At 39.0% G+C, this 27,404-nt stretch overlaps 3 protein-coding genes and 2 pseudogenes across 4 annotated transcripts; 2 read left to right on the top strand and 3 right to left on the bottom strand.

Annotated features, from left to right (window-relative positions):
• Positions 1 to 154: 154 nt before the first annotated feature.
• LOC149380367 (rust resistance kinase Lr10-like) lies at positions 155 to 2,613 on the bottom strand. The gene is made up of 2 exons (XM_089604151.1): positions 1,887 to 2,613; positions 155 to 1,424 (listed from the first exon to the last, which is right to left on the bottom strand). Exons 1-2 carry the CDS (start codon positions 2,611 to 2,613, stop codon positions 265 to 267), a joined length of 1,887 nt encoding a protein of 628 aa, XP_089460277.1. The 3' UTR covers positions 155 to 264.
• A 3,057-nt stretch (positions 2,614 to 5,670) lies between these two features.
• Positions 5,671 to 7,924, bottom strand: LOC149380366 (rust resistance kinase Lr10-like). The gene is made up of 2 exons (XM_089604150.1): positions 7,162 to 7,924; positions 5,671 to 6,689 (listed from the first exon to the last, which is right to left on the bottom strand). The coding sequence occupies exons 1-2, from the start codon at positions 7,871 to 7,873 to the stop codon at positions 5,671 to 5,673; spliced, it is 1,731 nt and encodes a 576-aa protein (XP_089460276.1). The 5' UTR covers positions 7,874 to 7,924.
• Positions 7,925 to 16,504: 8,580 nt separating this feature from the next.
• LOC149380365 (rust resistance kinase Lr10-like) lies at positions 16,505 to 18,774 on the top strand (annotated as a pseudogene). The gene is made up of 2 exons (XR_016294125.1): positions 16,505 to 17,398; positions 17,621 to 18,774. The product of XR_016294125.1 is annotated as a rust resistance kinase Lr10-like (transcript).
• Positions 18,775 to 20,760: 1,986 nt separating this feature from the next.
• Positions 20,761 to 23,438, top strand: LOC149380364 (rust resistance kinase Lr10-like). The gene is made up of 4 exons (XM_089604149.1): positions 20,761 to 20,822; positions 20,879 to 21,041; positions 21,490 to 22,107; positions 22,978 to 23,438. Exons 1-4 carry the CDS (start codon positions 20,761 to 20,763, stop codon positions 23,197 to 23,199), a joined length of 1,065 nt encoding a protein of 354 aa, XP_089460275.1. The 3' UTR covers positions 23,200 to 23,438.
• Positions 23,439 to 26,392: 2,954 nt separating this feature from the next.
• LOC149380363 (rust resistance kinase Lr10 pseudogene) lies at positions 26,393 to 27,160 on the bottom strand (annotated as a pseudogene).
• Between the last annotated feature and the right edge of the window lie 244 nt (positions 27,161 to 27,404).

Raw genomic sequence — 27,404 nt, 5'->3', positions numbered from 1 at the left:
AATAATGCCAATTGTTCGGAGGAGTAGGTTTATTCCGGTACTTATAGACCATAACATTTCGGGCCCTTGAATAAGGAATTCCAAATGCCCACCTCTTATAACATCTCACCTAATGTTGAATTATAAGAAGTAGAAAGAAGAAGAAGAAAACAGAGACATGAAAAAGTAATAGATCTTCTAATTTAAGGAGTAAGGAAATAGCAGAGATACATATACATTATCCATCTTCAGCAAAAGGAGAAAAACATTACATGACATCAATATCTACGATAATGTGGAAGTGGTTTCACTTGATGATGAGGTGTCGGGATCTTGTACTACAAAATTTTCTTGTTGCGGACAATAAGAAGGCTTCGGCGGAAATGGCAGATCTTCAATCTCAGATTCAAGCATTTCAATGACTCTTCCCATCGAAGGCCGATCGGTAGGATTGAGCTGTATGCACCACAAAGCCACTGTAACCATCTTCTTTATCATCTCCGAGTCCTCTTCAGATATATCATCCTCCACAGGCACCACGTTCTTTCCTCTGCTCAATTGCTCATACACCCAAGAAGGATAGTATATTTGGCTTGAATTCTCGGCAATCACATTCGAATTCTTCCTCGGACTCGCCATCTCTATTAACAACCTACCGAAGCTGTACACATCGGCTTTGTAAGACACTCCGCCGATGTTTTTGTAAAACAGCTCGGGAGCCATGTACCCTAATGTTCCTCTCACGCCGGTCATAGAGACAAAGTTGTTCTCCAAAGGGCATAATCTTGCCAACCCGAAATCGGAAACCTTGGGAGTGAAATCCTCATCCAAAAGGATGTTGTGAGGCTTGATATCGAAATGCAAAATCTGCATGTAACACCCTTGGTGCAGATATTCGATACCACGAGCCACTCCGAGTGAGATCTTAAATAACTCGGTGCGAGTCAAAGATCTTTCATTTCCGGGTTTAGAGGAAATGAATTTGTCAAGAGAGCCATTAGGCATGAAATCGTAGACTAGGGCGTGGTTTGAGCCCTGGATGCAGTAACCGATAAGCCGTACGACATTGACATGATGAATCCTTCCGATCGTAGCGACTTCGCTGATGAAATCTTGTCCGTTGGTTTTGGCTGACTTGCTGAGAATCTTGACGGCCACGAGACGGTCGCTGCGGAGCTTTCCTTTGAACACCGAGCCGTAGCCTCCCTGGCCGAGTTTGGTCTTGAAATTTAGAGTCATCTTCTTGATGTCGGAGTAGGAGTATCTTATGGGCACAAGGTTGTTGTGTCTTTCAAGGAACTCTTCGATGGAACTGTACGTCGAGAGATGTCGTCGACGCCATTTGTAGATCAGAAACGCGATCACAAATGGAGCTCCACATAGGAATTTAATAACGATTACCATAAAGAAAGTGCCCATAACGTCAATGAAAAGATGTGCATAAACTGCATTTTTGGAAAATGGCAAACGTACAAGTATTATTATTTTTAAAAAGAAACTGCGGGACGTCTTATTGAAACTGGCAAAGCCAAAAAAGGAATAATTAATGATCTACAATCTTAAATTCTTACCGTTGACATTAGTCAAAGGAGCATAAGTGACTGGAGGGAGGAAAAGCATTACGGTATCTAGTACAAAGGTAGCTGTAAAAATAGAAAAGACGGAGAAAAGGTATTAGCTTAGTGAATCAAAGAAGAGGAATGCATAGTAGAGCATATTAAATTGAGTTTTCATGAAGAAAAAAACACGGGATTTCATTAAAAAGGAAACGTACTTACCAAGACCCAAAATTGTCATGAGGAGATCATCTGCATTATATCAGAGGCACGAACAACACGACGTTAACTAAAAAGTCAGTGAGAATAGTGCAAAACGAAATGGTAATTAATTTAACAAGAACATCTTACCAGAATCATCACATCGAATGCCGTTGGAGTCTGTGATGTAGCAGCCTTCTGGAACCCAGGTAAGCTCAAAGCCAAGGGCAAGCTGATTGCGAATATCAACCGAAGCGTACTTGTTGATCAACCAATCAGATGATATCAGAGCCTTCTGCTCTGTACTGCAAGACATCTCCATATCCGAAGCTCTCATTGATTTGGCATCAACCAAGTAATAATAAAAGTCACTAGAATGACTGTATTCGCAAAAAGAAGCGATTTCTTTATAAAGAGAGGAATTCACTCTTTTTTTGCATTTTAAAATCACCACACGCGTTGTGATATATCCAACAAGCCCCCGATTATTAATCTGCTGCCAGATGCTGAAGTTCCTGTTCCAATATTCAGACGGGTATCGAGGGAAAGAGGAACAGTTATCTTTCTGATAATCAGCGTCCACTATTCTGATCGTATAATTGATGTAATTTATTGCCTGCACATAGTGTTTAATACTTCCAAAGTACAGCACAGTTGAGTTATTCTCACAGGAAAGCTCGTAGCGTGGATCGCCACAGAGTTGGGGGTCGCTTTTGAGTCGGAGAGGATGAGATATGTTGGCGATGCTTCCGCACGAAGAAAGCAGACAACGTCGGCCATTGAACGGCGCACGGCTTTCAAATGAAATCCAAGCACAGGTTGTCGCGAGCGAGGATAAGAAACCAAAAAGCACGACCAGCCACAACAGTGTTTTCATTCTTTAAGCTTTCCTTCTGTTTTTTTTCTTCCCCAAATAAGATATATATTATTGCTGACTAACAACTCGGCCAATTAAATAAATATATGGAGACCAAAGATAAAATCTGAATGTATTATTCACTTCGAAAAGTCAAGGAACAAAAGACCCGGACTGAAACAAATAACAAGGAAATATCTCAGAAAGTATAAATTAGTAACCTGTGCAATTATCAATCCGCTTTGTTTCCGTATGTATTGACTTTTGAGCTCTATTAAAAAACTATTTTGCGTGCTTATTGTGCCAAAAATTACTTGCTAATTATCATAAACGAGAACGACTAAAAGGTTTCCAGCTACTAATTATATGCAAGGCAGTGCTTTCCAATTGCGTCAACGGGTAAATCGACTGAAAATTTTCGGTTCAAATCCATCTGTTAAAAAAGGCACAAATAGTCAAATTGCCAAAATTGTCGCGAAGATTTTAATTAAAGATTCATGACACATATTATTAACCATTAGCTTTTTATCCAAGTACTCTTATTTTTGTTTATTTTCATATATTACAAAAAGCGAGATAATTAAAATCTCGCAATTTAGACAAGTACTTCCCTAATATATGATAAGTGTGATTCATTCACACTTGTCAAGAATCAACGTGTGTTATTAAGTTATTTGATAGTTTTTAGTGTTTTACAGGTAAGAAATAGCAAAAGAGGATTGTGGTAGATTTTTTTTCTGGTTGGTAGAAACATGTGATTAATATGTATATTAATTGGAGGTAATTAGTTATATCTATTGAGATTAGAATAGGAAACCATTTCATGTCTCTCATTTGACTTGGATAGGACTAACTTTGATCACATAAATTTTTGGTTTTTATAAATTTTTGTAAATCCTCTCCTAGATACTCCTAGACCCAATTAAGTCCAAATCCCAAATCAAAACTGCTACTCAATATGGACCTTGAGCCCATTTTTTCAGTAGTTATTAAGCTCAATACTTGGTATCAAGAACCAATAATAATAAATAATTCCCCCAGTAAGAAAAGTAACGATCAAGCTAACTCCATTGACGTGGTCAAATTACAGTTCAAATGGAAATTTCACTGAAAGTATAAATTAATAAGTTGTGGTCCAAAAATAGCATTAAACACCTTTTGGAAAAATAATGCATCGGAGATGTTGTGGTCCATGTGTGTTAGAGATTTTGCAACTATTTACTTTGAATATTCAAAGTCATCTCACTGTGTGATTGTCAGTCCAGAACCAAGGCCCCACAGGAAATATCGGAGCAGCTGATCAAATTGGAAATTCCGATCCGATTAGTTTCATAAATCTTTTTATAATATTTTTCAGGAAATTTGGTGTCTCGGTTCTAGTTAACTTACACTCATGTTGTGGTCTTACAAGCTCTCGGAGTTCTTCGCCTTATTCATAGTTCAAGTTGGAGCCGGTGAAAACAGGTGCAAAGGATCAAGATGCGGTGAAAATGGACCGCCGATCCGATTCCCCTTCGGACTTAAGGGGAGCTATGATCGCTGTAGTTTCCAGGATTCGAGTAGATACTCAGGCTCCGTTTGGAATCCGGAAAATAAGAGAGAAAGTGAAAATAATAGAAAAAATGAAAATGTGAGAGAAAATAATAGAAAAAGTCAAAATTTTAATTGTATTTGGAAGTCATGGAAAATATGAGAGAAAATTGACGGGAAAGTAACGATGAGACCAGGATGGAGTTAACTCAGGTCCAAGGTGGGCTCCAACCCCCCCCCCCCCCCCCCCCCAAATTTTCTTATCTACATTTTTTGCCAATTTTTAAAAAGTTTTACATTTTTTACCCTAAAAAATTTACATTTTTGTCCCATTTAAAAAAAAAAATTCTTTTTACCATTAATTTTTTTAATTAGCCCCCCTAAAAAGTTTTTATTTACATTTTTTGTCGATTTTTAAAAAGTTTTACATTTTTTACCATAAAAAATTTACACTTTTGACCCATTTAAAAAAAAAAAATCATTTTTACCATGAATTTTTTTAATTAGCCCCCCTCAAATATTTTTTATTTACATTTTTTGCCCATTTTTTAAAAAATTTTACATTTTTACCCTAAAAATTTACACTTTTGACTCATTTAAAAAAAAAATTCATTTTACCATGAATTTTTTTTAATTAGCCCCTCTAAATATTTTTTTTCAAATAAACTCTCATATTGAGCTTTTCTGGCTCGGTCCCTGGACGAGACACACAAATGTGATCCCCTCATAGACAAATTTGGAGAGATTCTCATTTTCCATTTGATTTTCGAAGGAAAATGAAATCCTCATTTTAGTTATACACTTTCTCTTGCATTTTTCATCATATTTTTTTTCCATCTTCGTGCTGACTCTTCACTTCTCCTTGAGTTGAGTTCACTCCTCGAGTCGAGTACCGAGTCCACGACTCGACTAGCTACTCCTCGTGCTGACTCTTCATTTCTCCTCGAGTTGAGTTCACTCCTCGAGTCGAGTACCGAGTGCACGAGTCGACTAGCTACTCCTCGTGCCGACTCTTCACTTCTCCTCGAGTCGAGTACCGAGTATACGAGTCGACTAGCTACTCCTCGTGCTGACTCTTCACTTCTCCTTGAGTTGAGTTCACTCCTCGAGTCGAGTACCAAGTCCACGAGTCGACTAGCTACTCCTAGTGCTGACTCTTCATTTCTCCTCGAGTTGAGTTCAATCCTCGAGTCGAGTACCGAGTCCACGAGTCGACTAGCTACTCCTCGTGCCGACTCTTCACTTCTCCTCGAGTCGAGTACCGAGTCCACAAGTCGACTAGCTACTCCTCGTGCTGACTCTTCATTTCTCTTCGAGTTGAGTTCACTCCTCGAGTCGAGTACCAAGTCCACGAGTCGACTAGCTACTCCTAGTGCTGACTCTTCATTTCTCCTCGAGTTGAGTTCAATCCTCGAGTCGAGTACCGAGTCCACGAGTCGACTAGCTACTCCTCGTGCCGACTCTTCACTTCTCCTCGAGTCGAGTACCGAGTCCACAAGTCGACTAGCTACTCCTCGTGCTGACTCTTCATTTCTCTTCGAGTTGAGTTCACTCCTGGGGCCGATCGGTAGGATTGAGCTGTATGCACCACAAAGCCACTGTAACCATCTTCTTTATCATCTCCGAGTCCTCTTCAGATATATCATCCTCCACAGGCACCACGTTCTTTCCTCTGCTCAATTGCTCATACACCCAAGAAGGATAGTATATTTGGCTTGAATTCTCGGCAATCACATTCGAATTCTTCCTCGGACTCGCCATCTCTATTAACAACCTACCGAAGCTGTACACATCGGCTTTGTAAGACACTCCGCCGATGTTTTTGTAAAACAGCTCGGGAGCCATGTACCCTAATGTTCCTCTCACGCCGGTCATAGAGACAAAGTTGTTCTCCAAAGGGCATAATCTTGCCAACCCAAAATCGGAAACCTTGGGAGTGAAATCCTCATCCAAAAGGATGTTGTGAGGCTTGATATCGAAATGCAAAATCTGCATGTAACACCCTTGGTGCAGATATTCGATACCACGAGCCACTCCGAGTGAGATCTTAAATAACTCGGTGCGAGTCAAAGATCTTTCATTTCCAGGTTTAGAGGAAATGAATTTGTCAAGAGAGCCATTAGGCATGAAATCGTAGACTAGGGCGTGGTTTGAGCCCTGGATGCAGTAACCGATAAGCCTTACGACATTGACATGATGAATCCTTCCGATCGTAGCAACTTCGCTGATGAAATCTTGTCCGTTGGTTTTGGCTGACTTGCTGAGAATCTTGACGGCCACGAGACGGTCGCTGCGGAGCTTTCCTTTGAACACCGAGCCGTAGCCTCCCTGGCCGAGTTTGGTCTTGAAATTTAGAGTCATCTTCTTGATGTCGGAGTAGGAGTATCTTATGGGCATAAGGTTGTTGTGTCTTTCAAGGAACTCTTCGATGGAGCTGTACGTCGAGAGATGTCGTCGACGCCATTTGTAGATCAGAAACGCGATCACAAATGGAGCTCCACATAGGAATTTAATAACGATTACCATAAAGAAAGTGCCCATAACGTCAATGAGAAGACGTGCATAAACTGCATATTTGGCTGGCAAACGTACAAGTATTATTATTTTTAAAAAGAAACTGCGGGACGTTTTATTGAAACTGGCAAAGTCAAAAAAGGAATAATTAATGATCTACAATCTTAAATTCTTACCGTTAACATAAGTAAAAGGAACATAAATTATGAGTGGACGGACGAAATACGTTACGATGGGATCGGCAGCTGTAAAAATAGAAAAGACGGAGGGAAGGTATTAGCTTAGTGAATCAAAGAAGAGGAATGCATAGTAGAGCATATTAAATTGAGTTTTCATGAAGAAAAAAAAAACGGGATTTCATTAAAAAGTAAACGTACTTACCAAGTTGCAAAATTGTCAATGGGAGATCTGCATTATATCAGAGGCATGAACAACACGACGTTAACTAAAAAGTCAGTAAGAATAGTGCAAAACGAAATGGGAATCAATTTAACAAGAACATCTAACCATTATCACGTCGAATGCCGTTGGAGTCTGTGATGTAGCAGTCACTCGGAACCCAGGAAAGCTCAAAGCCAAGGGCAAGCTGATTGCGAATATCCGAAGCATTCTTGTTGATCAACCAATCAGATGATATCAGAGCCTTCTGCTCTGTACTGCAAGACATCTCCATATCCGACACTCTCATTGATATGGCATCAACCAAATAATAGTAGGAATTGCTGGAACGACGGTCTTTGTTGCAGTAAGAAGCGAATTCAGTATAAAGAGAGGAATTCAGTCTTTTTTTGCATTTTAAAATCACCACAGGCATTGTGATATCGTAAAAAGAAAACGAGCGATTATTAATCTGCTGCCAGATGCTGAAGTTTCTGTTCCAATATTCAGACGGGTATTGAGGGAACGAGGAACAATTGTTATCTTTCTGATAATTAGCGTCCACAATTCTGATCGTATAATTGATGTAATTTATTGCCTGCACATAGTGTTTAATACTTCCAAAGTACAGCACAGTTGAGTTATTCTCACAAGAAAGCTCGTAGCGTGGATCGCCACAGGGTTTGGGGTCGCTTTTGAGTCGGAAAGGATGAGATATGTTGGTGATGCTTCCGCACGAAGAAGGCAGACAAGGTTGGCCATGGAAAGGCGCAGGGCTTTCAAATGAAGACTGAGCACAGGTTGTCGCGAGCGAGGATAAGAAACCAAAAAGCACGACCAGCCACAACAGTGTTTTCATTCTTAAGCTTTCCTTCTGTGTTTTTTTTCCCCAAATAAGATATATGCTGACTAACAACTCGGCCAATTAAATAAATATATCGAGACCAAAGATAAAATCTGAATGTATTATTCGCTTTGAAAAGTCAAGGAACAAAAGACAAGAGCGACCCATCTAACTTCATTTGACTTGGTATCAGATTGCAGCTCACAAACAAATAACAAGGAAATATCTCAGAAATTATAAATTAATAAGCTGTGCAATTATCAATCCGCTTTGGTTCTGTATGTATTGACTTTTGAGCTCTATTAAAAAACTATTTTGCGTGTTTATTGTGCCATTACTTGCTAATTAATAATTATCATAAATTGCGACTAAAAGGTTTCCAGTTACTGATTATATACAAGGCAGTGCTTGGTAAATCGACTGAAAATTTTCGGTTCAAATCCATCCGTTAAAAATGGCACAAATAGTCAAATTGCCAAAATTGTCGCGAAAATTTTAATTATAAATTCATGACACATATTATTAACCATTAGCTTTTTATCCAAATACTCTTATTTTGTTTATTTTCATATATTAAAAAAAGCGAGATAAATAACATCTCGCAATTTAGATAAGTGCTTCCCTAATATATGATAAGTGTGATTCATTCACACTTATTTCTTTAATACAAGAATCAGCACGTGTTATTAAGTTTTTTTTTTTTGTTTTTTTTTTAATTTTTTTTAGTGCTTTTAAGGTAGGAGAGAGCAAAAGAGGATTGTGGTAGATTCTTTTATTGGTTGGTAGAAACATGTGGTGGGTATGAGTATTAATTGGAGGTAATTAGTTATATCTATTGAGGTTAGAATAGGAAAAAAAAATTATGTCTCTCCTTTGACTCGGATAGGACTTAATTTGACCACATAAATTTTTTGTTTTTATAGATTTTTGTAAACCCTCTCCTAGATACTAGTTAAGTCCAAACCCCAAATTAAAACTGCTTCTCAATGTGGACCTTGAGCCCATTTTTTCAGTAGATATTAAGCTCAATACTTGGTATCAAGAACCAATAATAATAAATACAAATAAATAATCCCCCCCAGTAAGAAAAGTAACGATCAAGCTAACTCCATTGACGTGGTCAAATTACAGTTCAAATGGAAATTTCACTGAAGTATAAACTAATAAGTTGTGGTCCAAAAATAGCATTAAACACCTTTTGGAAAAATAATGCATCGGAGATGTTGTGGTCCATGACCATGTGTGTTAGAGATTTTGCAACTATTGACTTTGAATATTCAAAGTCATCTCACTGTGTGATTGTCAGTCCAGAACCAAGGCCCCGCAGGAAATATCGGAGCAGCTGATCAACTTGGAAATAAGAGTTGCTGGAATGACGGTCTTTGTTGCAACAAGAAACGAATTCAGCATAAAGAGAGGAATTCACTTTTTTTTTTTTTTTTTGCACTTTAAAACATCCATAGGCGTTGTGATATAGATATATCCAGAAAGCGAGCGATTATTAATGTTGACAAGTAAAATTAGTACAACAACTATCTCACAACTTGGTACCGAGAACGCAGTTCCGATAACTCCAAATAATTAGACAAGATTTTGTCTAAGTATAGACTAATCTAGTAAAAGAGACGATAAGTGAAGCTTTAGACTTATACTTTGTGTGTGAAAAGTGATGTGTCATTCTTCAACGAGCTCCTCTTCTATTTATAGATGAAAAAAAAAATCAAATTGGGAAAAACGAAGCTCTATTCTTGAATAAATCAGAGTGAATATCATTCATTCCATCGAAATTGTACAAGACATCGGCTTTTTATATAGCCTAGTCACAAATAAGGAAAAAACGACTTAAAATAGAATAAAACCTAAAGACTAACAAACGACATATCTGTTGAAGTTGAGAGAGAGAGAGTCGAATCTGGAGAGAAGATGAAGAAAGAGAGAATCGGAGAAGAGAGAGAGTGTTCCGAGACTTTGAATATTTCTTCTTATTAATGTGAATTTTGTATCACCTATTTATACATATGGTGGATACAAGAGAGAGTGTAATAAATACATGTAATAACTACTTCTAGGAAATAGAGAATAATAAATATACACAGAGAACAAGTCATAGGAAATAACATGAGAAATAAATGCGACAATTTCCCATGTGGAATGAGTTCCAAGGAGTGAGGACTCCCGAGGCATGCTTGTCAGGAGGAAAGCACGCTAGACAGTAGAAAGGACGAGCTGACGAGCTGGCGAGCTGACGCGGGAGGGCGAACTGGCGAACTAACGAGCTGACGCGGGAGGGCGAACTGACGAGCTCGATTTCAACACTCCCCCTCAAGCTTGGCTGTATATGTTGAGGAGGTCGAGCTTGCTACATAGCTCGGAGAAGGTTGCTCGAGGAAGGGCTTTGGTGAGAATGTCGGCGAGCTGATGACCTGATGGAACGTATTCCATATCGATTATTTTTTCTTCAATCTTTTCACTGATGAAGTATCGGTCGATCTCGATATGTTTTGTTCTGTCATGATGGACTGGATTTTTGGCTATGCTGAGAGCAGCTTGATTATCGCAAAAGAGCTTGATTGGACCTTCGATGATGATCTTGAGGTCGTCGAGAACTCTCTTCAGCCAGATGCCTTCACATACTCCGCTTGCTAAAGACCTGAGCTCGGCTTCAGCACTACTTCTTGAGACCACGGACTGCTTCTTGCTTCGCCAGGTAACAAGATTTCCCCAGACGTATGTGCACATGCCTGATGTTGATCGTCTGTCTGGAACATATCCGGCCCAGTCCGTATCTGTGAACACTTCGACACCTCGACTTCGTCTTTTCTTGAAGGAGAGACCAATCCCTGGGGTAGCTTTGAGGTATTGGAGAATCCTCATGACTGCGTCCATGTGAGTTTCCGAGGGATTACTCATGAATCGACTTACCATACTCACTGCGAATCCAATATCTGGTCTCGTGTGAGTTAAGTAGATGAGTTTTCCTACGAGCTGCTGAAATCTTTCTTTGTCGGTGGCGGCCTCGGTGGTGCGAGCTAGAAGTTTCACATTGGCATCCATCGGAGTGTCAACTGGTTTACAGCCAAGCATGCCAGTTTCTTTTAGGAGGTCCAACGTGTACTTGCGCTGTGAAACAGAGATGCCCTTTTCTGATCGAGCTACCTCCATGCCGAGGAAGTATCGTAGGCTGCCGAGGTCCTTGACTTCGAACTCAGATGACAAAGTTTGCTTCAGTCTCCTGATCTCTTCTAGGTCGTATCCGGTTATGACTATGTCGTCCACATACACACTCAGGATGGTGTGCTTGCCTTGTGTTGAGATCTTTGAGAAGAGTGTTGGATCGGCTTGACTTTGTTCATAGTTGCAACGCTTGAGTACATTGGTGAATTTACCAAACCATGCTCGTGGGGATTGTTTTAGACCGTATAGAGACTTCTTGAGTTTGCAGACTTTGTTGGTCCCTTGATCATTGTCGAATCCTGGTGGGAGTTGCATGTAGACTTCCTCTTCCAGTTTGCCATTTAAAAAGGCATTCTTGACGTCGAGCTGACTGAGAGGCCAATCTAAGTTGGCTGCTAATGAAAAGAGGATTATGATGGTATTGAACTTCGCGACTGGAGCAAACGTCTCTTGGTAGTCGATGTCATAAGCCTGAGTGTACCCTTTTGTGACAAGACGAGCTTTGTATCTCTCAACTGTGCCGTCTGGATTATGTTTGATGGTGAAGAGCCATCTACATCCAACAGTTCGCTTGCCTGGTGGTAGCTCGACGATATCCCACGTATCATTCTTTTCGAGGGCTTGGATCTCAGCATGACTTGCGTCTCGCCACTCGGGACTTTGAAGGGCTTCCTCGATGGAGTTCGGCACTTTTCCTTCATCTAACTTCGCCACATAGGCTTGGTAGCCCGTAGATAATTTCCCATAGTACACGTAATCCTCCATCCTGTATTGACCACACGACCGAGCAGGTTTTCTCACTGCAATGGGTAAGTCTGGAGATTCGATGTTACCTTGTTCAATAGTGTCGTGGCTCAGGTTCGGAGAGACATCTTGGTTGCGAGTTTGTACCGGACTCTGGGTGATGTTCAGTTCGCATGGAGAGGGTTCAGAGGCTTGCGAACTGGGGATCAGAGTCGGACTGGGCGAGCTGAGAATTTCTTGCACAGGTGAGGTCGGACTGTGGGGCGAGCTGGGAATTTCTTGAACTGGTGATGTCGGATTTTGGAGTGAACTAGATGGACTAAGAGGCGATGTGAATTCTGGGTTCATGATGAGCCAATTTGGGGAGTCATCTCCATCATTCTCCCCCTGACGAGCTGAATTGGCGAAGTAAGGACTTAACTCATGAAATGATACATCCATGGAGACTATGAATTTACGGGATCGAGGTTTATAGCATTTGTAGCCTTTCTGAGTTGCTGAATAGCCAAGGAAGATGCACTTGAGAGATTTTGGTTCAAGTTTACCTTGGTCATAAGAATGGGTGAAGACTGAACAGCCGAATACTTTCGCAGGTAGAGTTGAGATGAGTCGTGAGTGAGGGTATGACTCTAGAAGGACTTGTGATGAGATTTTATAGCCAAGGACACGAGATGGCATTCTGTTTATGAGGTAGGTGGCTGTGAGGACTGCTTCTCCCCAAAAATGAGATGGGACGTTTGAGGAGAACATGATGGCTCAGGCGACCTCGAGAATGTGTCGATTTTTCAGCTCGGCTACCCCATTTTGTTGCGGAGTATGAACGCACGAGCTGGAGTGAATTATGCCATGTGTTTTGAAGAAATCGTCGAGTTCAGAATTAAAGTAATCTCGAGCGTTGTCAGTGTGGACAATTTGAATGGATGTGTCGAACTGTGTTTGGACCATTTTGTGAAAGGTTTTGAATAGATTGGATGTTTCAGATTTTTGTTTCATAATGTATATCCAACTAAGTCTAGTGTGGTCGTCAACAAAGAGAAGGAACCATCGAACTCCAGTGATATTGGGAACTTTTGAGGGCCCCCATATATCACTGTGAATCGTGGCAAAAGGTCGAGATGATTTGTACGAGGTGGGGTGATACGAGCTTCGAGAATGTTTGGCGAAATCACACATGTCACACTGAATATAATTGATATTTTTATTGATAAACAAAGAAGGAAACATTCTTTTGAGATACATGAAATTTGGATGTCCTAGTCTAAGGTGATTGAGCATGATCTCTTTGTAATGGGGTGAATGTTGGGCGAGCTGACACATGGCGGACTGATTTGGCTTGATGACATAGAGTCCGGTACTCAGCTCGGCATTACCAATCTGTCTCCCCGTGACCTGTTCCTGAAACACACATGAACGTTCATCAAAAATAGTTTGGCACTTAGAGTCTTGGTTGAACTTATGCACAGATAAGAGATTGCACTGTAGTTGAGGCACAAAGAACACCGAGTCTAGCCTCATGGATTTCGTCAAGACCACGGTGCCAATACCAGTGACTTGAGTCTTGGCTCCGTTGGCGATGGTGACTGATATGATTTTATTACAAGCGGAGTAAGTTGTGAATAGACTTCGATTACCAGTCATGTGATCAGATGCACCGGAATCGAAAATCCATGCTGTGGGATTCTCTGACCTTACATGGAGGGCTCTAGAAGAGTTACCTAGATGACCAATGCTGGAGGTTTCTCCACTGAGTTGGACTTGTTGGACAAGCTTTTGGAGAATAGCGATCTGGTCATTGCTGAAGGGAGAGTCTGAGGTTGAGGTCGAGGTCGAGGCAGCGGACGAAGTGGATACTAAGTTTCCGACTGAGTTCGGATCCTTAGTGTCTCGGGTTGACTTCGAGCTCGGTGGTTTCCCATGCAGCTTCCAGCAGGTTTCTCGTAGGTGTCCAGGTCGTCTGCAATGATCGCAGTAGGGGCGAGGTTTGCGAGGTCTCTCTGTTGAGACGCGGGCTGCAAGTACTTCGTCTCCATGCGTGGCGAGGGCGGACGAGTCTGAGGATGAGCCCGGAATTGAGCTCGATTGGATAGCTCCCATCATGAGTTTCCTCCTGCTTTCCTCGTGTCTGACCGCGGAGAAGGCTTCACGGAGAGATGGTAGTGGTTTTGTACTAAGTATCCGACCTCTGACCTCATCAAGGTCTTGGTTGAGACCGGATAGTAGTTTAAACACACGTTTGGTCTCCACTATCATGCGGTAGATTTTTGAGTCTTCGGAGCTGGTCCACTGGTGCTGTTCGTAGAGGTCGATCTTCTGCCATAGATGTGTGAGCGAGCTGAAGAACTGAGTAACAGACATCTCTCCTTGACGTAGGTCGTGGAGAGTGTTCTCAGTTTCAAACAGCTTGGACATATCTTCTGAGTTGGAGAAGATTTCTCTAGCTGCTTGCCAGATTTCTGCTGCCGTTCGGTAAAGGAGGAAGGTTTCCCCGATTTCGGGATGCATAGAGTTTATGAGCCAGGACATTACCATGTTGTTGTCTGCCTTCCAACTCTTAAATTCTGGATCCTCGGTCTTTGGAGATGTAGCCACGCCTGTGAGGTAGTCATCTTTACCATGTCCCGATATGAACATGAGCACGGATTGAGACCACTGTAGGAAGTTGTGGCCATTGAGTTTGTGGCTCGTGATATGTTGGGAGAAGGATTCAGATTGAGACTGAGTGGGCGTGGTGGTGTTCATGGTGATTGATTTTCTCTGCTCTGATACCATGTTGAAGTTGAGAGAGAGAGAGAGTCGAATCCGGAGAGAAGATGAAGAAAGAGAGAATCGGAGAAGAGAGAGAGTGTTCCGAGACTTTGAATATTTCTTCTTATTAATGTGAATTTTGTATCACCTATTTATACATATGGTGGATACAAGAGAGAGTGTAATAAATACATGTAATAACTACTTTTAGGAAATAGAGAATAATAAATATACACAGAGAACAAGTCATAGGAAATAACATGAGAAATAAATGCGACAATTTTCCATGTGGAATGAGTTCCAAGGAGTGAGGACTCCCGATGCATGCTTGTCAGGAGGAAAGCACGCTAGACAGTAGAAAGGACGAGCTGACGCGGGAGGGCGAACTGACGCGGGAGGGCGAACTGACGAGCTCGATTTCAACAATATCTTTTGCGTATACAGACTAAACACATAAAAGATATAAACGACATACTCTGAGACTATTCTGAGACGCAGAGTATGTATATCAATATCCCCATAAGATTTGAAAGTATTTATTTGCTGCCAAAAGACCAGGAAACTAAAGGGGAGATCGACCTAGCTAACTCCATTTGACTTGGTCAAAATGCAGCACATATAAATAACAAGGAAATTTCTCAGAAAGTAAAAATTAACAAGTTATCACAAGGACGTAGTTATCACTTGAGATTCTTAAATCTGTGTGTTTGTATGTTTTATTTTTGCGATTTAATTGTTTTCGATTAGATCTGATTTAAGGCTCAAATCCTAACGTCAATCACTTTCATCTCTCTCATTTTCTCTGCCATTCATTTGTTTTCCCTTAAGAATTACCCTTGTAAATTTAGGGATTATATCGAAGCTTCAAGGAATAAAGCTGCAAATTGATTAAGTTTTAACAAATGATTATTGAAGACTTGTAATTTTAAACAAAATGGCTACATGCCATAGATGATATCCAAAATTTACATATTTCGAGTAAAACATAACACATTAGTTTAAGCAAAATTTGACGGGGTTTATTTCTTTTTTTTTTTTTTTCCCTGCTATAACAATATATTGAATCTATCTAACAATTTCAAGTTCACATAAAAAAATTAAACTAACAACAATAACATATTAAAAAAACTAAATCATAACTAGATTTAACTATCATCATGTTAGAGATGTGGAGCCTAATCAGCGCTGAGGTGACGACTGAAGACCTTACGACCATAATTTAATGATCATCATGTTACGGTGATAGCTAGAGTGTCATTCAGTTGACAAAGAATCCAGTGCATCACGCTCAGACGAAGCATATACAGTTGCGATACCACTTCATCAGATCGGCATTAGAAGATGGAGTGCTAGTGCTTGAGAAGATCACAGGAAATCAGAATTCAGCTGACATGTTGACGAAGTTAGTGCCATATGACAAACTGAAGTTTTGCTCGACTTCAGTTGGACTCCTTGCTTGAAGATCGGAGTCGCTGCTGCAGATGGAGATATGTGATGAGATAGTCTCCAAGTGGGAGATTGGTAGAGGTATGGAGCTGCTGAGGTGACGACTGAAGCCCTAATGTGTTTCCTATAAATACCGTATGCGCCGATGTTCTTTGTAGAGCGCAAGCGAATTGTAAACACATTTTCTCCCGATATTCTGTGTGTGTTAATTTTGTTCTTTACGATTTCGTTTTCTGATTTTAGGTCGGATTTGCGTTGTAGAATCCTAACACATCAATGTAATGTTACTAAAAATAAATCTACAAAAAAACGTAATTTGAGTGTGTACGAGTTAGATCATTCCATCCCTAAGCTCAATAATTTTGTCATTTTTGTACTGTCCCTGATTAAGAACTTGACTATTATGTATTAAGAGGAATCAACGTCAATTATCATTCTCCTATTAAGAAAAATTAACGTCCATTGACTTGGTCAAATTGCAGTACAAAAGGAAATTTAAACAGAACGTATGGATTCATAATGGGAAATGATTTTGGAAAAATAATGCATTGGAGATGTTGTGGTCCCGGTATCTTAACGATTCTTAGATTTTTTTGCACATTATTTGAGTTGTAATGACTTTTAGTTTTAATATTCAAAGTCGTCTCACTGTGTGATTTTCAGTAAATATCCGACCACTCTTTAAATTGAAAATTCCTATCAGTTGGATTATTATTTATAATTTTTGGGAATTTGGTGTCTCAACTCTGGTTGTCTTTGACACAAAACCAGTAATCATGTGTTGGTCGTACAAGCTCTTGGCTTTCTTCGTGCTGTTCATCGCCGAAGTTGGAGCCGGTGAAAACAAGTGCAAAGAATCAAGATGTGGTAAAAATGGTCCGTCGATCCGATTCCCCTTCGGACTCAAGGGGAGCCATGATCTATGCGGATTCCCGGGATTCGAGCTGTCTTGCAACGGGAGTCATACGGTTATCGAGTTTTCAGAGTCGGTAAAATTTTTCGTTAAAAAACTTAATTACAAGGCTAGAGAGATCGACGTTTACGACCCCGATAATTGTCTTGTGGGCCAACTTCTGAAAATCCCCGGATTTTCAAACTCGCCATTTTATTATGAGACATATGAGATTAGTTTCTTCAATTGTTCAACAACGTCAGATTATTCTAAATCTTGTCTTTCTGGCCAGGGGTACCAAATTCTAGCCCTTTCATCCGACCATGTGATTAACTCGTTGCCCCTAAATTGTACTAGGATGTATTACACCCCTATGCCTGCGACTGACGACTATTCTATATCATTATATAATGACAAAAATAATCTTCGTTTGAGTTGGCTTGAACCGACCTGTGGTCGTTGTGAAGCCCACAGAAAGATTTGTTTTCTGAAGGAAAATTCCACCCCAGTACGATGTTACATCCCAAATCCAAACGAAGGTAAGACTAATTTCCCACATTTTAATCTAATACTCGTGCTTTTGAATTTATATTTTATTTTATAGCAAGCATACCGATTGTGTTTTTTTTATTTTTACAAAGATATCTATAATTATTTATTTTATTTTTCTTTTATGTGCTAGGAAAAAGAAAAGAGAAAAACCTCTAAATATTATGAGAATAGGTAAAATGATTTGACTGCTGTTTTTATATGTATTTCAGCACGGCGTAGGAAATTTATGGCTATCGGTGCAGCAATCGGCGTTGCTACTCTCTTAGCAGTGCTAGTTGTAGCATTTCGGGTTTATAACTCTTGACAGAAATGCAAGAGAGATTCAACGCAAAATGGAGAGATTTCTGAATGACTACGAAGCTCAAAAGCCCAGCAGATATTCATACAATGATATTAAGCTGATCACAGAGCAGTTCAAGGAAAAGCTCGGCGAAGGAGCATATGGAACGGTGTTTAAAAGAAATCTCTCGGATTCCTTTTTCGTGGCCGTGAAAGTGCTAAACACCTCTAAAGGCGACGGTGAAGAGCTCATAAACGAAGTGGGTACGATCGGTCAAATCCACCATGTCAACGTGGTTCGCTTGGTCGGATATTGTGCCGATGGATCTAGAAGAGCTCTCGTGTACGAGTTCTTGCCCAACGGCTCGCTCCAACACTTCATATCTTCTCCGGACGCCGAACGCTTTCTCGGCTGGAAAAAACTTCAAGAAATTTCTCTTGGAATCGCAAAAGGGGTCGAGTATCTCCACCAAGGTTGCGACCAACGGATCCTTCACTTCGACATCAAGCCTCACAATGTACTTCTCGACCAAAACTTCACTCCAAAAATCTCCGATTTCGGTCTCGCAAAGCTTTGCTCCAAGGATCAGAGTCTGGTGTCGATGAGCACGGCTAGAGGGACGATGGGCTACATCGCTCCCGAGGTTTTCTCGAGAAACTTTGGGAACGTTTCGTACAAATCTGATGTTTACAGTTTTGGAATGGTGTTGCTCGAGATGGTCGGAGGAAGGAGGACCAGCGACGAGAACGACAAGACCCAGATTTACTATCCGGAATGGATCTACAATCTTCTAGAAGAAGGAGACGATTTTCGTATTGGAATCGGGGAAGTAGAAGATTGTGCGATCGCTAAGAGATTGGCGATCGTGGGGCTGTGGTGCATTCAGTGGGACCCGGCAAACCGTCCTTCCATGAAAACTGTGGTTCATATGCTTCAAGGAGGAGATGCCTTGTTGAGCACACCACCGAACCCTTTCATTGCCGCCGGTTCAACAAAAACTACCGTTGACAACAAGCCTAAAAGGCGAATCAGGAATTTAGAATTAGAAGCCATAGCCGAATTATAATAATTAGTTTGTTTTATGTGCAAATGATCTGTAATGGTTTGATCTAGTTTTTGTGAAATTTAATATCCTTGTATATTGTGAAACAATGGGACAGCTTGACTAACTCAAACAGAGTTAGCTTGGTTATTTAGCTTGGAGTTCCAAGAATTTCCTTTTAGCTTCCCTAAATGTTTTTGGGCTCCAAAGTCCGAACTATTTCTCAAAAGTCAACATTACTGTTATGTTATTTATATCGATCTGAATCGTTTAGAAAAACCAACCTGAATAACCACTCGTTCATTGAAACCAAAGGTTAACGAGCACAAACCAAAGGGTTACAAATTTTTTTTCTTCTAAATACCATGGATTAAAGCGTTCATCAAAAGGTTAACGAGCACAAACCTTTTGTTGCCTTTAGAACTATGATGTTTCCACTGGGCATCGAAACCATAAGGATGATGGGATTGAATGATGGTTGTTGCATAGGAATTCCCTCCTTTTTTTTTTTTTTTTTTTTTTTTTTTTTTTTTTGCGTTTATACCATCACAGTACTTGTCGTTGAGAGAGATTTCAAATGCCGATAGTCCTGCCAGATGCTGAAGTAACCAATAAACAATTTTTATCGTGTAATTATTGTAATTTATTGCCTCGACATTGAATCTAATGGTACCAGAGTAAAACAATATAGGTCAATATTCTCGCAAGAAAGCTCGTACATTGGATCGCTATAATGTTTTTGGTTGCTTTTGAGTCGCAGAAGATGAGTGCTGACAATGCTTCCACATGAAGAAGACGAACAACTTCGGAAGGTATAATAGCTGTTAATATTTTATTTTAATTAAAATCTAATGTATTCAACTAAAAATATCAAATCATAAATATCCAAACGTTGATTTTATTTTATTTTTTAGTTTTATTTTTATTTTTATTTTATTATTATTTTTTTTTTACGAACGTTGATTCCGACCACATACATAACATGACATAGCGAAGACTTGAACAAAACTCTAGCTTGAATCATGATCTCTACTCTATAGCGAGTCTCCCACCTCTTATTCTAAATGACATAAGATAAGTCAACCAATCACTAACGATATCTTGAGAACCCTCCTACAACTTAAAATAAAATCTGGAAGAAAATATGCACTTCGAAAAATAAGTCGGTGAATAAGTACAAGACAAAACAAGAGGGACCAAGCTTACCCCATTGACTTGGTCAAATTATAACAAGGCCTCAAGCTTATAGGTCTATGTAAAGTATATATTACTCCATTGACTTGTGCTTACAATTTTCTCTGATGCTCTGCAAAGAATATCGGAACAAATAATATTTATCTTGTCGTTTGTCGTTACTGTCGTTTTTAATTTGTTGTTTGCCATTGATGTCGTTTTACTTTAATCGTTTTCCTTTGATGTCGTTTATCTATAATGTCGTTTTTCTTTGCTGTTGATTTCGTTTTATTGTCGTCGTCGTTTTTATCTTGTCGTTTGTCATTCATTCGATTTTCATTTGTCGTTTGCCTTTGATGTCGTTTTTCTTTGCTGTTGATTTCGTTTTATTGTCGTCGTCGTTTTTAACTTGTCGTTTGTCGTTCATTCGATTTTCATTTGTCGTTTGCCTTTGATGTCGTTTTTATTTTCTCATTTGTTTATCTTGATATCGTTATTCTATGCTGTTGATGTCGTTTTGAAGCTTTTCGTTTGTCGTTTTTTCTTAGCATTTGATGTCGTTTTGAATTGTCGTTTGTCGTTTGCTTCTGATGTGTGTGTTTATTTTTGGTTTTTGTTGAGTTGTCGTTTCTTAATTATTATATTTACTTTTTTAGATTTTAGTCAACTTATATATACTGGAAAACTTACGCTATACTTCTTTTTTTTTTTTTCTCTTTCATTTTTATTTTCGTCGGCGGCCTGCGAAAATATTATCAAAACCCTAAGCAAAACCTTGAGTGGCTAGGCGAACTCAGCCGCCGGAGAATGGGAATACGGCGTTCTTTCGGAATGATTTCCTCTCTGAATCGTCAATGCAAGTGATGAGCATTGGACAGAGCATTTCCAGCTCCGCGAGAAGCTTCTTGCATTCTTGGTATCATCGAAAATTCCGTGCCAATTGAATGGTTCCAAGATCTCTTGTCGATGCAGTGGAATCGGTTTGTCTTCTTTATGGCTTCTTGTTCGTTCACGGTTCTTGGTGAAAACAAATGCAAAGAATCAAGATGCTGTGAAAATGGTCCGCCGATCCGATTCTCCTTCGGACTCACGGTTCTTGTTCGAGCTGTCTTGCAACGGGAATCATACGGTTATGGTATTGTTTCCAGAGTCGGTAAAATTCTTTGTAACCAAAATTAATTACAAGTCTAGACAGATCGATGTTTACGACCCCAATAATTGTCTAGTGAGCCAACTTTTGAAAATCCACGGATTCTCAAACTCGCCATTTTATTATGTAAATCATAAAGTAGACAGCTCAAGTGTTTTCAAATGTTCCACAAAATCAGAGAATGGTGTTTTTAATTACCGTAGTATATCTTGTGCTGGCCGGGCTACCAAATTTTTGCCGTTTCATCGGATTCAAATATTGAATACTTGACTTCATTTCTCTCTAAACGGGAGGAGCAGTTGCTGACCAGATCATTTACTGGCTGGTTTTTTAAAAACCACTTACACAAATCTCACACAAAATTAAATATTATTAAGAAGATGAGAGGAAGAGAACAAAAACAGAAGAAAAAAAAAATCAATCTTCGGAATAGAAGAAAAAAAATACATCATACATCAATATTTCTTATACGATCGGTCAAATCCACCATGTCAACGTGGTTCGCTTGGTCGGATATCGTGCCGATGGATCTAGAAGAGCTCTCGTGTACGAGTTCTTGCCCAACGGCTCGCTCCAACACTTCATATCTTCTCCGGACGCCGAACGCTTTCTCGGCTGGAGAAAACTCCAAGACATTTCATTGAGAATCGCAAAAGGTGTCGAGTATCTCCACCAAGGTTGCGACCAACGAATCCTTCACTTCGACATCAAGCCTCACAATGTACTTCTCGACCAAAACTTCACTCCAAAAATCTCCGATTTCGGTCTCGCAAAGCTTTGCTCCAAGGATCAGAGTCTGGTGTCGATGAGCACGGCTCGAGGGACGATGGGCTACATCGCTCCCGAGGTTTTCTCGAGAAACTTTGGGAACGTTTCGTACAAATCGGACGTTTACAGTTTCAGAATGGTGTTGCTCGAGATGGTCGGAGGAAAAAGGACCAGCGACGAGAACGACAAGACCCAGATTTACTATCCGGAATGGATCTACAATCTTCTAGAAGAAGGAGACGCTTTTCATATCGGAATCGGGGAAGAAGAAGATTGTGCGATCGCTAAGGCTCCGTTTGGAACCCAGAAAATAAGAGAGAAAGTGAAAATAATAGAGAAAATGAAAATGTCAGGGAAAATAATAGGAAAAGTCGAAATTCTAATTGTGTTTGAAAGTCATAGAAAATATGAGAGAAAATTGACGGGAAAGTAACGATGAGACTAGAGACGAAGCTAACTTAAGTTCAGGGTGGGTTCTAGTCCCCTCCCCTCAAACTTTTCTTATTTACATTTTTTGGCCATTTTTTAAAAATTTACATTTTTTTTACCCTAAAATATTTACACTTTTGACTCATTTTTTTTTAAAATTTCATTTTTACAATGAATTTTTTTAATTATAGCCCCCTAAATTTTTTTATTTACATTTTTTCTCAATTTTTAAAAAAATTTACATTTTTACCCTAAAAAATTTATACTTTTGACCATTTTTTAAAAAAATTTCATTTTTACCATGATTTTTTTAATTAGTCCCCCTAAATTTTTTTATTTACATTTTTTGCCCATTTTTAAAAAGTTTTACATTTTTACCCTAAAAAATTTACACTTTTGACCCATTTTTTTTAATTTTCATTTTTACCATGATTTTTTAATTAGCCCCCTTAAATTTTTTTATTTATATTTTTTGCCCATTTTTAAAAAGTTTTACATTTTTACCGTAGACAAATGTGATCCCATCATAAACAAATGTGGAGAGATTCTCATTTTCCATTTGATTTTCGAAGGAAAATGAAATCATCATTTTAGTTATATACTTTCCCTCGTATTTTCCATCATATTTTTTTTCTACCATATTTTTCTCAATCCAAACAACCTAAGTAAAATAGGATGGATTTCCATTTTCCTTTCCCTCCTATTTTCCGGGTTCCAAACAGAGCCTAAGAGATTGGCGATCGTGGGGCTGTGGTGCATTCAGTGGGACCCGGCAAACCGTCCTTCCATGAAAACTGTGGTTCATATGCTTCAAGGAGGAGATGCCTTGTTGAGCACACCACCGAACCCTTTCATCGCCGCCGGTTCAACAAAAACTACCGTTGACAACAAGCCTAAAAGGCGAATAAGGAATTTAGAATTAGAAGCCATAGCCGAATTAGAATAATTAGTTTGTTTTATGTGCAAATGATCTGTAATGGTTTGATCTAGTTTTTGTGAAATTTAATATCCTTGTATATTGTGAAACAATGGGACAGCTTGACTAACTCAAACAGAGTTAGCTTGGTTATTCAGCTTGGAGTTCCAAGAATTTCCTTTTAGCTTCCCTAAATGTTTTTGGGCTCCAAAGTCCGAACTATTTCTCAAAAGTCAACATTACTGTTATGTTATTTATATCGATCTGAATCGTTTAGAAAAACCAACCTGAATAACCACTCGTTCATTGAAACCAAAGGTTAACGAGCACAAACTACAAATTTTTTTTTCTTCTAAATACCATGGATTAAAGCGTTCATCAAAAGGTTAACGAGCACAAACCTTTTGTTGCCTTTAGAACTAGGGAAAATATCACATTTATACCCTGTGTTTTAGTGAAATATCGAGTTTAACCCTCGGTTTTCAAAAATGTCGAGTTCATACCCTCCGTTTAACTAAAATGACGAAATTATACCCTGAAATGAATAACAGCGTCACAAATCTCCCTTTCATTGATATTAACTCTTATATAAGAAACACCAAATCAAATCTAAATTAGTGCCCTAACTTCCAAATTCTCAATTTTGAAATAAAAATAGCCTTAAATTAAAATTAAATAATAAAACTCATACCTCCTAATAAATGACTTCATTCTGTGTTCGAATTGTAACTCTAAATTCTAGATTCTCTGTTCGAATATGCGATTTTGATGACTATCAACTATCGATGTTTACCCATTTGCCTCTTTCTGTGTTCTTCACGATTAAGAGACTGTTGTTTATTTTTTAGTTTTTAAATAAATTACATATATGGCGCGAATGAATAAAGATAATTGGTGTTTATATATACATATTATAGTCAACGTCAATGAAAAGTCAATAAAAAAAATATTCGTGACACTGTTGTCTATTTCAGGGTATAATTTCATCATTTTAGTTAAACATGGGGTATAATTTCGTCATTTTAGTTAAACAGAGGGTATGAACTCGATATTTTTGAAAACCGAGGGTTAAACTCGACATTTGACTAAAACACATGGTATAAATGTGTTATTTTCCCTTAGAACTATGATGTTTCCACTGGGCATAGAAACCATAAGGATGATGGGATTGAATTAATGATGGTTGTTGCAATAAGGATCTGTATAACCATAGGAATTCACTTTTTTTTTTTTTTTTTTATATTTTTTATTTTTTTATTTTTTTTTTGCGTTTTATACCATCACAGTACTTGTCGTTGAGAGAGATTTCAAATGCCGATAGTCCTGCCAGATGCTCAAGTAACCGATAAAAAATTTTGATCGTGTAATTATTGTAATTTATTGCCTCGACATTAAATCTAATGGTACCAGAGTAAAACAATATAGGTCAATATTCTCGCAAGAAAGCTCGTACATTGGATCGCTATGATGTTTTTGGTTGCTTTTGAGTCGCAGAAGATAGGTTATGCTGACAATGCTTCCACATGAAGAAGACGAACAACTTCGGAACGTATAATAGCTGTTAATATTTTATTTTAATTAAAACCTAATGTATTCAACTAAAAATATCAAATCATAAATATCTAAACGTTGATTTTTTTTTTTTTTTTTTTTTTTACGAACGTTGATTAGTTTTTTCTTCTTCTCAAAAGTTTTTAAGGTCGTTTGTCATTGGTGTTGTTTTTTTATCTTGTCGTTTGTCCTTACTGTCGTTTTTTATTTTGTTGTTTGCCAATGATGTCGTTTCACTTTAATCGTTTTCCTTTGATGTCGTTTATATATGATGTCGTTTTTCTTTGCTGTTGAAGTTATTTTTTGTCGTCGTCGTTTTTTGTCTTGTCGTTTGTCGCTTATGCGATTTCCATTTGTCGTTTGCCTTCGATGTCGTTTTTCTTTTCCTTTGATGTTTATCGTAATATCGTTTTTCCTTTGATTTTGATGTCGTTTGTAACTTGTCGTTTGTCGTTTTTTGCATTAAATGTTGTTTTAAATTGTCGTTTGCTTTTATATTTATTTTTCGTTGAGTTGTCGTTTCTTATTTTTTCAGATTTTAGTCAACTAATATATACTGGAAAACTTGTCTTTTTTTTTTTTTGTTTCCTCGGCGGCCTGAGAAAATATTATCAGCCTCTGGAGAACGGGAACACCGGTGTTCATTCGGAACGATTTCCTCTCTGAATCGTCAATTCAAGTGATGGGCAACACGGAAACGGAATTGACAATCTATACCTCGACATGAACCAAAAGATCTCTTCTGAACTTTTTGTCTCAACGGTCGAAGTTTCTTGTTTTCCACAGATCTCGATGCAACCTGGAGCTTGTAGAGCAATTTAATCAGGTGGAAGAAGAAGAGGACATAATGGCTCTTAGGATGACAATTCAGCGTCACACTAACAGCAATCTAGTTAGAGAATAAGGGCTCCATGACTTTTGATAGTCTTATTTCTCAAATGAATGCAAGCAAATGTATCCCATCAAGTATGTCCTGCTTTAATTATTTATCTAACCTCATAATCGCCATTATTACTTTTCACATTGTTTTTATATAAAATGTATTTTCAGGGGAAAAAAAAAGTCTGGACATTGGACAGAGCATTCCCAGCTCCGCGAGAAGGTTCTTGCATTCTCGGTATCATCGGAAATTCCGTGCCAATTGAATGGTTCCAAGATCTCTTGACTAGAGATGCAGTAGAATCGATTTGTCTTCTTTATGGCTTCTTGTTCGTTCACGGTTCTTGGTGAAAACAAATGCAAAGAATCAAGATGCGGTGAAAATGGTCCGCCGATCATACGGTTATCATATGTTTCCAGAGTCGGTAAAATTCTTTGCAACCAAAATTAATTACAAGTCTAGACAGATCGATGTTTACGACCCCAATAATTGTCTAGTGAGCCAAGTTTTGAAAATCCACGGATTCTCAAACTCGCCATTTTATTATGTAAATCATAAAGTAGACAGCTCAAGTTTTTTTCAAATGTTCCACCACATCAGAGAATGGTGTTTTTAATTACCGTTGTATATCTTGTGCTGGCCGGGCTACCAATTTTTTGCCGTTTCATCGGATTCAAATATTGAATACTTGTCTTCTTGACTTCATTTCTCTCTAAACGGGAGGAGCAGTTGTTGACCAGATCATTTACTGGCTGGTTTTTTCAAAACCACTTACACAAATCTCACACAAAATTAAATATTATTAAGAAGATGAGAGGAAGAGAACAAAAACAGAGACACAAAACACCAATTCATCTTCCAATTTATGAAAAAAGAAAGAGAGATATTATACAATATCCATCTTCCAATTTGGCTTGAATTCTCAGCACTCGCATTCAAATTCTTCCTCCGACTCGCCATCTCCATCAACAGCATACCGAAACTGTATACATCGGCTTTGTAAGACACTCCACCAATGTTTTTGTAAAACAGTTCGGGTGCTATGTACCCTAATGTTCCTCTCGCGGCCGTCATAGACACAAAGTTGTTCTCCAAAGGGCACAATCTTGCCAACCTGAAATCAGAAACCTTTGGAGTGAAATCCTCGTCGAGAAGGATGTTGTGAGGTTTGATATCGAAATGCAAGATCTGCATGCAACACCCTCGGTGTAGATATTCGATACCGCGAGCCACTCCCAGCGAGATCTTATATAACTCCGTGCGAGTCAAAGATCTTTCATTTCCGGGTTTAGAGAAAATATAGCTATCTAGAGAGCCGTTAGGCATGAAGTCGCAGACTAAAGCGTGGTTTGAGCCTTCGATGCGATAACCGATGAGGCGTACGACATTGACGTGATGAATCCTTCCGATCGTGGCAACTTCGTTGATAAAATCTTGTCCGTTGGTTTTGGATGACTTGCTGAGAATCTTGACAGCTACGAGACGGTGGCTGCGGAGCTTTCCTTTGAATACTGAGCCATAGCCTCCCTGGCCAAGTCCGGTCTTGAAATTTTGAGTCATCTTCTTGATGTCGGAGTAGGAGTATCTTATGGGCACGAGGTTGTTGTCGCCGGCGCCATTTGTAGACCACAAGCGCGATCACAATTGGAGTTCCACATAGGAATTTTAGGATACAAAGTGCTACTGCATTATTAAAAAGGTAAAAGTATTATATTACAATATAATGAAAATTTTAGATCGTAAAATAGATAACTTTACTGTTTTCACTTGTTGCACAACATCAGAGGATTCCAGTTTTATATCT

Source organism: Urtica dioica, chromosome 12 (assembly GCF_054948205.1).
Source record: "Urtica dioica subsp. dioica isolate 48M chromosome 12, U.dioica_male_clone48M_v1_H2, whole genome shotgun sequence".
Lineage (NCBI taxonomy): Eukaryota > Viridiplantae > Streptophyta > Magnoliopsida > Rosales > Urticaceae > Urtica > Urtica dioica.
The sequence above is the reverse complement of the archived record's forward strand: the minus strand, read 5'-3'. Positions and strand labels throughout refer to the sequence as shown.

What these genes read in the sequence shown, in the direction of transcription:
- LOC149380367 (XM_089604151.1), bottom strand. Translation starts at nt 2,613, where the DNA reads ATGAAAACACTGTTGTGGCTGGTCGTGCTTTTTGGTTTCTTATCCTCG. An exon ending in CATTCGATGTGATGATTCTG is followed by an intron (nt 1,425 to 1,886) that starts GTAAGATGTTCT and finishes CCAAAAATGCAG; the next exon opens with TTTATGCACATCTTTTCATT.
- LOC149380366 (XM_089604150.1), bottom strand. Translation starts at nt 7,873, where the DNA reads ATGAAAACACTGTTGTGGCTGGTCGTGCTTTTTGGTTTCTTATCCTCG. An exon ending in CTACATCACAGACTCCAACG is followed by an intron (nt 6,690 to 7,161) that starts GCATTCGACGTG and finishes CCAAATATGCAG; the next exon opens with TTTATGCACGTCTTCTCATT.
- LOC149380364 (XM_089604149.1), top strand. Translation starts at nt 20,761, where the DNA reads ATGCAAGTGATGAGCATTGGACAGAGCATTTCCAGCTCCGCGAGAAGC. An exon ending in ACGGGAATCATACGGTTATG is followed by an intron (nt 21,042 to 21,489) that starts GTATTGTTTCCA and finishes TCTTCGGAATAG; the next exon opens with AAGAAAAAAAATACATCATA. An exon ending in AAGAAGAAGATTGTGCGATC is followed by an intron (nt 22,108 to 22,977) that starts GCTAAGGCTCCG and finishes TTCCAAACAGAG; the next exon opens with CCTAAGAGATTGGCGATCGT.